General features: G+C 38.1%; 1 protein-coding gene across 4 annotated transcripts in view; it reads left to right on the forward strand.

Moving 5' to 3' along the window:
• The first annotated feature begins 7 nt into the window (after window positions 1–7).
• Window positions 8–12,223, forward strand: part of LOC124132759 (cytochrome c oxidase assembly protein COX11, mitochondrial-like) — a 135,699-nt gene continuing 123,483 nt past the window's right edge. For all 4 annotated transcript variants that reach the window (XM_046496864.2, XM_046496865.2, XM_046496863.2 and 1 more), the window contains exons 1-5: window positions 8–131; window positions 1,127–1,570; window positions 2,892–3,047; window positions 4,597–4,722; window positions 6,218–6,259. In XM_046496864.2, the coding sequence (XP_046352820.2) occupies window positions 1,142–1,570; window positions 2,892–3,047; window positions 4,597–4,722; window positions 6,218–6,259 (753 nt within the window). In that variant the 5' untranslated portion in view covers window positions 8–131; window positions 1,127–1,141. The remainder of the gene's footprint in view (window positions 132–1,126; window positions 1,571–2,891; window positions 3,048–4,596; window positions 4,723–6,217; window positions 6,260–12,223) is intronic.

Here is a 12,223-nt window from a genome sequence, read left to right on the forward strand (position 1 = left end):
TTAGCAGCTTGACGGAGTGTTCTATATTACGACTACGTTTCACTCTTTGGTAAACAATATGGCTGCGCCCATACGATAACATAGAAGTTTTGAGAGGTGTCATTGACTTATAATCTTCTGGGTTTTTTTTCGTAAGTTTTCTGTATTGACAGCATCCATGTTGCATTGTAAAAACAACCTGATTTTTTAGAATGAGTGATCATCCCTGTCATGTAATGACAATATGTAACAAACCGCTTACCATGTTTTGAAACATGCTTATGTGATGAATCAAAACTATTACCGGTACATATAGCAGGTTAATGAACTTATTTGTACGCAGTGGTGAGGCTCATAATTCATGGTCATATTTCATAAAGAGGATTTATCTTCATGTCAATATCAGATTTTAACTTGTACAAATTTAATTAATTTTATCTTGTTTTTTTTTGTAGATAGGCCAAAAGCTAGATCTGGTTCTATTTGTTTTTACTTTTCATGAAATAAACCTAAATGTTTCTTTCTGACACCAAACTTGCCGTATGAAACAGCACCATATTGGCAAAAGCAGCTTCATATGTCATTGGCATGATAGTTAGGGGTGTCACATTAGCTGCGTAAACGTAGCTGTGTATTGCTGCACTTTACTATCTGACTTCCACTGGTTGCTGATACATTGCTACAGTTCATGGCATTCTACTGAAGTCAGATGCTGATTTTTCAAGCTCAGCCAGAGTGCAAAATACATAATGTCATGAAACTTTTGATACCTCATAGTTATCAGATCAAGTTTTCATAGTTATTACAAAACTTTGTGAAAATGTTGTTGTTTTTAAACCTGTAACAGATTTATAACAATGGATGTATTTATTGTGTGTTGTGTAAATTAGTGATGCATTGGTACATCGATGAACATGATGAATTGTGACACCCCTTGTGATAATCATCTGCAGTCTTCAGTCGTAGTAACATTTCTTCTATGTCACAGTGATGCATAAATAACCTGGACCGCTCCTGCCAGTCATATGTAGTAGGAACAACAATCCCACCTTGCTAGTGCTGTAGCCATCATTCATACGGGTCACCGTAGCCTCCAGAATTGTAGTCTTCATGTGTCATTACCTCCAGTTCATACTCTCTTTTTCAGATATTGGTTAAAAACATGGCCTCATCCTTATTTCTCGGAAGACTTCATCAATCCCACTTATTTGGCTTTCGCAACATCATCAACCAATCTGTAAGAGTTTTGTTTCAAAGAAGATGTATATCTTCACAAAGATTGATGAAAAATCTACCAAGCCAATCAAACTCCACACCAAAATGTGCACTAGTATTGTCCAAGAATATCTTGCGAAAATTACCTCCGGTGGATCTCTTGTGTGTCAGAACTTTGATGTGTTCAAGGTCTGATGTATTTAGGAAGGGTCTGCATTTGAGAGTTCCACCAAGTTTTGTCCGTCAAATCAGCCAGGGGAGAGATCCTGAAGAACGACTCAACCTTAGATCTACATTGATTTACATTTGTGCTGTTGGTATCTTCATGCTGGGGATGAGTTATGCTGGTGTACCTCTATACAGGATGTTTTGTCAGGTGAGTAGTGTGTGTAACGTAATGGTTTTGTTTGTTTGTTGTTAAAAGCCTCTCTCAGCAATATTCCAGATGTAAACATGGTAAATAATCAAGTTTGGACCAGACAAACTAGTGAGCGATATTGTGAGCAACGGTACTTTCCATTGTGGTTCGAGGACACACCATCAACCAAGTCACTGGGCGTGACCACCCAATTCATTTGGTTGCCTTTTGCGACCTGCATAGCTTGCTGGAGACCAATTGTACACGGAATCCCCACGGTAACTTAATATGGTAATTATTATAATTTTTCATCTTATAAGGCAAGATAATTGTTTATAAGACAAATACATTTTTTTGTTATTTTGGTAACAGTATGTCAATATGAATCATGAATATATTTCTGGTCGTGCCAAGCAAAGCTGTGCAAGTAATTAATATCATCATGAGTAGTTGTTTGATGGATAATATATGTTTAGTTAATCTGTTGTAATAAAATTGAAAGTTGTTGAAACATGAAGGGGTCAAGGTCATGACCTGGAACAAACTAACAAACCTAGTTTCATGAAAAACTGAGTTCATGTTGTTCATGGTGTTTGTTGTTTTACCAAGATCTCGCAGTCATGGCTAGATCTGGGCCAGGCAAACCATTGGTTGACAGCTATTTACATGATGTATCAAGTTTCAGTTTTGTCTGCCCAAGTGTCAAGTATGAGGTACTGCAGAGCTAGTATGAGAGAACCCCTAAAGTAAGACCATATGAACAAATTTGTCTGTGGTTTGTTGCAGTCTCAGTATTTTAAATGAGATATCCATTGATGCAGGGTTGTTGCAGATTGTTGGATTACGACAGTAGTTAGTACACACCACAAAATAATAATTATCAACAGAAGAAATCCAAGCAAACTGTCCCTATACTTCTTGTACAAGGCAACCAAATGGATTGGTTGGCCAAGCTTGTTGACTTGGTTGATTGCAAGTCAGCATGTCCTGATGGCATCGATCGTAATATCAGTCACTGGTTTGTCTGGTTTTAGATTCAATTATTTACAGGCTGTTGTGATTTAGCTGGAATAATGGTGACAACAACATGATTAGTACAAAGGACATTTAACATGTTTGAATCAGAATGATTCTCACACCAGGATGTCAACAGTGTTCAGCAGTGAATTGTATTGTCTAAAAAATTCATGTGTCTTTGCAAAATGGTTGAGCAAGGTTTTAATATGGAAAAAATATCTTTGCTGATTTAAGTAGGTTGGAGTGATGTGAGAGGAAAAACAACTCTGTGGGTCGGTATTAAAAACATGAAGAGTATGATTGTGTTTTTGTTTCATTTCAGGCAACAGGTCTTGGAGGTCAGGCGGTGCAAGGTCATGACACAAGCAAGGTCGAATCCATGACGCCTGTAAAGGAGCGGATAATCAGAGTACGTTTCAATGCAGATGTGGCCTCTAGCATGAGATGGAACTTCAAACCACAGCAGACAGAGGTCAAGGTGAGTAACTGGGAAATGTGGGGAAAAATCATAGTTGTACCAGAATTTCAGATGGCATCACATTAGTTATTTACTGATTAGAGATCTAATACCAATAGGTGCACAGATAACGGTGGAGTTACTTTACATACCGTATTCGACGTAATAAGCGCCCCGCTCTAATAAGCGCCCACTGCGATATTTTCTAATATATTGGCTAGCGTACAATCCCAATTAGCACCCCTTCCGATTGATCAATGTACACAGGACTTATTTATTCGTGTATAATACGCATGTTATATGCATTCATAATTATGGGAAATTAAATTCTGGAAAAAATATATCTGTCGTATATAAACATTTCAGGCTGTTAGCATAAATCACGAAATTTACGATCTTTCAACTCTGTTGTTTTTCACCAAAATAATATTCTAATAAGAGCCCCCTATTTCTAACTTTGAGAGCGCCCTTGGCGCTTATTATGTCGAATACGGTAATTCTCATTGAGCATTTTAATTTTGCATCATGCTGATTGGCTAGTTCATGCCAATTGTTCTATTATTTTCCTTTTTTGCCAAGAGGCCAACAGCAATGTTATTTCAACACATTGTCGATCATGGTGGTATTTCAAACTGGTGTGATAAACAGCATATATCTTAATGAATTATAGTTTTCTTTTCATCATATTATATGATGTGAATACTTGACTTTAAAATAATTACATGGAACAGAAATCCGCCTTTATCATTCTTTATCGTGTCAATATTATTCAATTTAACCAGAAGAAATGTATTATGATCAAAGTGACATTATTCATATTGTATCTTGACCTGAGAAATTGTGCACCATTGACATCAGTTTATTTGCAAAGTGACACAAGTTGAAACCATTAAACAATGTACTGACAATCGGGGTCATGGTCAGGGTGTATTGTCTTGGAGCTCATGATATACAGATCCAGACTTGGCTAAGGGAAGCAACTCTTTATTGTGTGTTAAATAGCCTCAGACAGCTGGGTCATCTGAGTTGGTTGGTTGTTGGATTGTTGTTTAACGCCGCACTCAGCAATATTCCAGCTGTATGAAGGCGGTCTGTAAATAATCAAGTCTGGACCAGACAATCCAGTGATTAATATCATGAGCATCGATCAACGCAATTGGGATCGATGACATGCATCAACCAAGTCAGCGAGCCTAACCACCCGATCCCGTTAGTCGCTTTTTACGACAAGCATAGTCACCTTTTACGGCAAGTATGGGTTGCTGAAGACCTATTCTACCCCGGCGTCTTCACGGGCCCCCCCAAATCTGTGGAAACACATTGTTTGTACTATTTCATATTTGTTTTGCACCAACATACAAAATTAAATACCTCCTAATTCAGCTTTCTCAGGCTATCTTCAAATGCAATAACTTTGAATGAAGATTGTGGTGGAGTTGATGTTGTTTGGTACGTAGGTGCCCAGATTTTCATTTGTTGTCTTAAAACACAAATCACTCTCATTACTGACTGTTTTAATTACACAATACACAATTTTAAGTGTAATTCAATTTTCTATTTTTTTATACAGGTTGCTCCAGGTGAAACAGCTTTGGCCTTCTACACAGCAAAGAATCCCACAGAAAAGCCAATCATAGGGATATCAACCTACAATGTGGTACCATTTGAAGCTGGGCAATATTTTAATAAGATTCAGGTAACTGTGAAAGAAACAGCACAACTATGTTTCTGAAAAAATATAAATAAGTAAGCAATACAAATTAATAATCTATATTCAGTTCCATTGGATCTACTGTAATTCAAAATGTTGCTGAATATGTTTTGTTTGTTTGTTGTTTAACACCGCACTCAGCAATATTCCAGCTGTATGACGGCGGTCTGTAAATAATCGAGTCTGGACCAGACAATCCAGTATTTGACATCATAAGCATCGAAGTACGCAATTGGGATACAATGACATTCATCAACTGTATATACCGTATAACCGTCAATGCAATTTTTTTTATTTTGCAAGGATATCCTTGGATAATTGTAAAAGGAATTTGTAGTGTTACCTGCAAGGCAATGCAGATAAATCCATAGAAGGCATTATTACCTTTGAGTGAGTGAGTGAGTGTGTTGGGTTTAACGCCGCTTTTAGCAGTATTCCAGTTATATCGCGGCTTGTCAGCTTAATGTGGGAGGAAAGCCCGAAGTGATGCAGGTCTCAGACGTTTACCACTTCAGTGAAACCCACGAGCACGGGTATGGTGCTGACAAACCTAGAAGCATAATCGTAGCGAAACGGGATTCAAACCCACAATCATAGGTTTCTGGTGTGCCCAAGGGACGCAACTCTGCACAGCGAATCGCGGCGCCTTAGACGACTGGGCCACCTGTGCCCCCTTTATTACCTTTGAAGCTTAGGAATTCTCAAGCAATCCCTGCTTGGACTGTAAACTTGAACAAACTAAGTTCAAACATCGGTGAAGCTAAAACTTTTTCGATAATGATTAGTAGGCAATTTTATGACCTTGCTGAAGACCTATTCTACCCTGAATCTTTACGGGTCAGAATGGTCAAGAATTATTTGGGAGGCGCTTTATGAAGCAGGGTGGTTAATATGGCGAATATGGTACGTCTGATCACTGGCCAGCCTCGTGTGCTGCACAAGATTCATGTGCTGATCTGTGACTCAAACATTAGATTTCATATGTACAGTTGTGAAAGGTTCAGTTTTTACTGTGAAAGGTTTAGTTTTTACTGGTGAGTGTTTCAGGTGTGAAAGGTTTAGTTTCTACAGGTGAGTGTTGTACGTGTGAAAGGTTTAGTTTCTACAGGTGAGTGTTGTACGTGTGAAAGGTTTAGTTTTTACTGGTGAGTGTTTTAGGTGTGAAAGGTTCAGTGTTTACTGGTGAGTGTTTTAGGTGTGAAATGTTTAGTTTTTACTGGTGAGTGATTTAGGTGTGAACGGTTTAGTGTTTACTGGTGAGTGTTTTAGGTGTGAAAGGTTCAGTGTTTACTGGTGAGTGTTTTAGGTGTGAAATGTTTAGTTTTTACTGGTGAGTGATTTAGGTGTGAAAGGTTTAGTGTTTACTGGTGAGTGTTTTAGATGTGAAAGGTTTAGTTTTTACTTGCAAGCGTTGTAGGTGTGAAAGGTTTAGTTTTTACTGGCAAGCGTTGTAGGTATCATGATGATTTTCTTGTTGCAGTGTTTCTGCTTTGAAGAACAAAGACTTAACCCCCATGAACAGGTAGGAAACCATCTGCCCGCATCCACCCCACATGTCTGAAGTATGCCATGTATTCTGCTTCCTCAACTTATATTTCAGCTTAGAACAGGCACTAAGGTGTTGCTGTTGCTTAGCATTAAAATCTCTTAGAATATTTTGTTTCCGCTTCTGAAAACGTAATAATGAGCATATGTGTAATTTAGGTATACACACATCAAAGTGTTATTCTTACCACGTTGTCACTGGTATGCCTGTGTAGATGTTGAGTTGGGGTCGGGTCGGGTGACACATCAGGTGATGTGGGTCTTCTCTTGTTTCCACTTGATTTTCATCGTTTCCATACCACAAACCTTGCTGGTTTTGGTTCAAAAGCATATGGTTTTGTGATTTCTTGAAGGGTCAAAGGAACTTCTTCAGACCGGACCAATTACGTCATAATCTAAGGGGGATAACTCAGGCCTGTTTAGCTCGGAAAACGAAGGCCTCATAACCGCATGACATTTTTACACTTACCATGAGCTTCCTACTTTCACTGTGAGAAAAATTAGTGTACATTTTCAAACACTGATACAAATCTAAAATTGTGTTTTGTTTAAAATAAGAAAAAAAGTGATTTTTTTAAGGATGTCTGCTGGTATTATTCTACAATCTCTGTGCAGTTGGAACTGTCATGTCTAGGAGTGTTCTAACACTATAATATAAGTCTATTGCCTTTATCAAGCAGTGAAGTCGAGACTCAAAGTTGAGTCATCAAAGATGTGGCATCATGTATTATATTACAAGGGAATTAATTCACATTTGAGAACATGCCACAAATTACTTACCGCACAGTAGTTAGGGAGTAGTAACACTGTGTGACATCCTCAGAAGAATGTTGCTGCGTGTTACCCATTGTAAATATGTTAATAAATAGTATGGTGAATGTTATTAACTGCCTTATCCACATGTGGTTAAAATAATTGAAATACAGTTAAATACTATTAATCATGTCAATAATGTTTTTATGCAAGGCTGTAAAGAAGGTGAATGATCTATCTCAGAAAAAGTTATATACCGTATGTTGATGTCTATAAAGCAACTGCCTCCAAGGCGACTTCCCTCTAAAAGCCTTAAAAATTGATGCTAATTATAAACGCTGTCTACAATGCGATCCGGAATGAAGCACATCACCACATCATACACTATCCCGACATTTGCAATTAAAATATAAGTCCAGATATACAATGAACACTTTTAATAACCAGACATTGCAATTAAATGATTATGTAAGAGTGAATATTATCCTACCCTATTTTTTATCCTGGGGATGAAATTCTCTAGTGTCAGGATGATTCTCCCTAGTGAATTTGAACCCATACCAGTGTGGCACTAAGGTAGGATACTATACTCTAGAGTAAAACTTCCCCTGGGATAATATTTAGGTAGGATATAATCCTTGCTTACAATTACACTGTGTACTTCAGTACGGATTTGTTGACATGGTATTCCTGGTGTTACATACTCATGATGATGCCTTTCGTTTGGGAGGGAAAAACAAAAATTCTTCTTCCCTGAGTTGAACCCCCCCTTGAAACATTACAGGAGAGATTTCTGAAGTTTTGAATGAACCTGTGTTGGTCATCATTGATCAATTTGGCTGATCATTGAAAGGTTATTGTAAAGATGTGCCAAATAGATACCTTGGTAAATTCATAGATTGCTGTAGACTGTCATTGTCAATCCAGACACAGATCAAATCAATACTATGATAGTTTGGATGTGCATTTCTTCTTCTTGTTTACTTGGTCGGGTTGTAGTGAGTATAATCATAAAAATGCTGAGTTCAAGAATATAGGGTAAAAATGATCAGAAACAATGCTTCTATATGTATTTGTGGTAGGGAATTCCCAGGGGGTCCCCCAAACATGTGGAAGTAGTCTGTTAGTGTTTACATCATTTCCAGAATACGGTCAGATTATGTCATTCATACACTTACAAACATCAGTATCATGTTCATGTGACCGACCACTTGTCCAATGGTAAAGCTGAAAAGCGTTTAAACGTCACATTAAAATAAATTATAGTCCGCTAACTCCCTTGCCTTGAGTAGATGTGTTTGCCTACCACCATCACATGATAACTAGAAAGGTTTCATGATTGACTAAGCTTGTACATAAGTCAGTGTCACCAGTCCTATTGTCAGCAGGTTAATTGTTATTTGTTACTTGTTGCTTATTTTTTGTCTCAATTGTCATAACTAGTACAACTGTGAACCACAAACAACAGCACCATCACTCTGTATCCGCTGTATGTATCTCAAGAGACAGCGGGACCGCCTCCGTGGTCTAGTGGTAGAGCGTCCACCCGGAGAGCGGAAGGCCCGGGTTCGATCTGGACGTTAAAAGATGGTACTTGTTGTTACCCTGTCTGGCGCTCGGCATTAAGGGGCTAAAACAAGGACTGGTTGGCTCAGAGTCAGTATACTCTGTCTGAGTGGGGTATTCATGTTAAACTGCGGCATGGTATCTCAGTGAGCTAGCACTATAAATCGGCATCAGTCAGGATTAGTACAAGCAGCCACACACAAACACACACACACACGTGCATGCACGTCGCTATATAAGTGCAATAATCTTGGACGCGACGTTAAACCCCATTTCATCTCACCTCAAGAGACACCGTGTCTTGACTAATCCAAGGGAGGTAAATCTTCTAGGCTTCTCATGCCTGCGGCTTTCATTCGTGTGGCTATGTGTCTGCTCCATAATCATGATAATCTGCTCTAATTGTTTGAAAAACATAAAGCAACTGATATTTCTGGTGTTAGTATGAATTCACCACATCTGTACACGCTCCAGCAGTAATTGTACCATGACATATTTTATCAACAGTGTCTATGAATAAAATATCCAAGCCAGTGCTGAACTAACCAAGGGAGACCACTCCTCCAGGTTTCCCTCTCTGTGGCTACTCTATTGACTGATCGCTGGTGTTTGAGTCACCCTAGGTCTGTGAGTGGGGTTATGACTCATGGCTTCAGCGCCATGCCTGCTGTCTGTGTCAGACTGCCTCTCACAGTGCCAGGTTGGCTCAATAATTAGCAGGTTTTGATTGCTTCCACTCCAGTTGGGTCCATCACAACTCATGGACTGATGAGATTTGAAACAAAGAATTTTGCATCTGATAATTAAAAAAATCAGTAAAAGTGATTTGAAAGTGTGTTTGATGTCTCTCTTTCTTTGTGTGTAAAGGAATTGATCAATCTTTCTTGTGAAATCAGATTTTCTTGAAGATGTAATAATTCAATTTATGTATTATTCAATTGTTAGAAATCAATCAATATATCTTCTGTGCATTTACTGATATTTGAAAAACAAAAAAATCATACAAAAACTAGCTGTTATTACTTCATCAGTTTCTTGTAAGAATTCATTCTCCATCGAAATGTCTAATTTATTGAAAGACAACGGAGAAGAAATTGCAATATTTTTTTTTTCATGTTGCATATCATGTTGGATATGACAGAGGTTGATGTATCATTTGCTGATCTAATCATCATGATCAGGGTTGAGAATTTTGTGTGGATCCCCGGAATTCCACAGAGTTTTGTTACATCAAGGGTCACTTTAGCTATACATGTATATGCCATTACAATGAAGGCATAAATCATATAGTCCCACAGACCCCCCAGGCTACGTTTCAGTGTTTTTTTATGATCATGATGATATATGTATCTGGATTTGGATGTATAGAGACACTGTCACTTTGCTGTTTGTGTCTGCTGACTGTGGCACAAAACAACATTCTCTCACACACCTTTGATTTTGCTTGCTGCAGAGGAAAGAGAGTTTAAGAAAGCACCTTCATCTAACTGTAACAACAACCTGTATGTTTCCAGATGTAGCATATTGTAACATTTATATTATAGTGTAACTCTGCTATTGCAGTTGCATCATATTTCAAAATTTATATTATATTGCAACTCTGATATCATGTGTGTTGCAGTGTGTATCATATTTGAACATTTATGTCAAATTGCAACTCTTATGTTGCAGTGTGTATCATATTTCCATATTCATATTATAGTAAACTACGGTTATAACGAACACGCTTATAACGATCTGACAGATATAACGATCTTACTTTTTGGGTCCCGACTGTTTGCTGTAGTTATGCTGTACATATGCTTATAGCAAACTAATATTAGTAGTCCCTTTGAGTTCGCTGTAACCGTAGTTTACTGTAAATCGCAACTCTTATATTGCAGTTTGTATTGCAACATATATATTAAAAAAAAATTTCATGTGCAACATGACTATTTTTTCCTTGCTCTTTAACTTAATTTAAATTACAAAACAATACTTTGATTCAAACTGAAGAGCCTTTGTTTGATGACCAAGAAATCTTACTTGCAGCCAGGACCTGTTCTAGATAATCAATAGCTATTATCCACTCAGTAAAGCCATTGTATAAAACTTGATATTGTAGATATTGATATAGTCCTAATTAATTGCTAGGTAGTATGTATGGTCGCAAGAGAAGTGGTCTTATTCTTTATTGAGTGGGATAATCTTAAATGATCCGATTACTGATGATTTGAAAGCTGCAATTGTCAACAGTGGGCCATGCCCAGCTGGTCCAGTATTGTTTTCTACTTAGGTAAAAAACCCTCCGAGGCTCTTATAGATTTGCTTGAGGAAGTCACTGTGTTGGACAGTGGGGAATATTGACTCTATGGCATAGCGGCAGGCAGTCAGACGGTCACAGATTTGGAACACTCCTTTGTGCTATCATTATATGTGAGGAATAGCTGTTGTTATCCATTTGACATATTGGATGATTCTATATTGCTCTGTTATATCACAAAATGATAGCAGAGTGGGAGAAATTCCACCAATTACCTGGTAGTGATGTTTGGGTTTTGTGAGGGTCTGCTGCTGTTTTGTTTCAGATGTATGATATAGCTGTGGTCCATATTGGTTACTAATGCTTATTAGTCTTATAAATGTTCTCAAGGACCAGTTGAGTGAGTGAGTGAGTGAGTGATTGGGTGAGTGAGTGAGTGGGTGGGTGAGTGAGTGAGTGAGTGAGTGAGTGGATGAGTGAGTGGGTGGGTGGTTGAGTGAGTGAGTGAGTGGATGAGTGGGTGGGTGAGTGAGGGAGTGGGTGTGTGGGTGGTTGAGTGAGTGAGTGAATGAGTTAGTGAGTAAGTGAGTGAATTGTTGTTTTGGGGATGTTGTTTTTTCTGATCGGCAATGATAAGTCTAGCACAATTCCCAAAGCACAAACTGCTTAGTTAACCTAAGCAGCCAAGTGTTGGATTTTGTATTCTGTTTGTATGTGTTTTCTTTCTATATTAGTAATTATTATTTAGGTAATATCAGTTGATTATTATTATTGGTAAAATATGTTAGAGATCCAGCAGCACCGGTAGATTACTGTATCTGCTTGTCCTTTGGACTAAGTGACAAATTGGGGTCAGTGACCAGCACTGCTGGTTCTTCACTTGTTGCCATGTCAGTGAGAAGTTCATACGTGGCTTTTGAGGTTTTACTGCATAGTAGGACAAGATGGAACAAGTGTAGAGTTAGACATGTTGCATGATGTTGAAGATGATAAATATATAGATGCAATGACGTTACTCTGATTATAATGATATGGATGTTGATGATGAAAGTGAATTGAAAATGATGATGATGATGATGGTGAATTGATGATGATGATGGTGATGATGGTGAATTGATGATGATGATGATGATGATGATGATGATGATGATGACCCCTGGACCCTGGAATCTCATTCCTTGAAGCATTTTAGCAGCTATGTGTTGATATATATGCAGTTATATAAGATTGAGCTACCTGTGGCAGACAAATGGTTGACAGACAGTTGACAGACAGTTGATGTCCAGCTGAATGACAATTGACAGACAGGTAACATGGCACTCTCAGTGTGATTGCCAGGGGTTAATGAATGCTTCCTGTTGCACATGGCAATCAGAAGTT

The sequence above is a fragment of the Haliotis rufescens genome, unplaced genomic scaffold (assembly GCF_023055435.1).
Source record: "Haliotis rufescens isolate VD_foot unplaced genomic scaffold, xgHalRufe1.0.p SCAF_11, whole genome shotgun sequence".
Classification (NCBI taxonomy): Eukaryota; Metazoa; Mollusca; class Gastropoda; order Lepetellida; family Haliotidae; genus Haliotis; species Haliotis rufescens.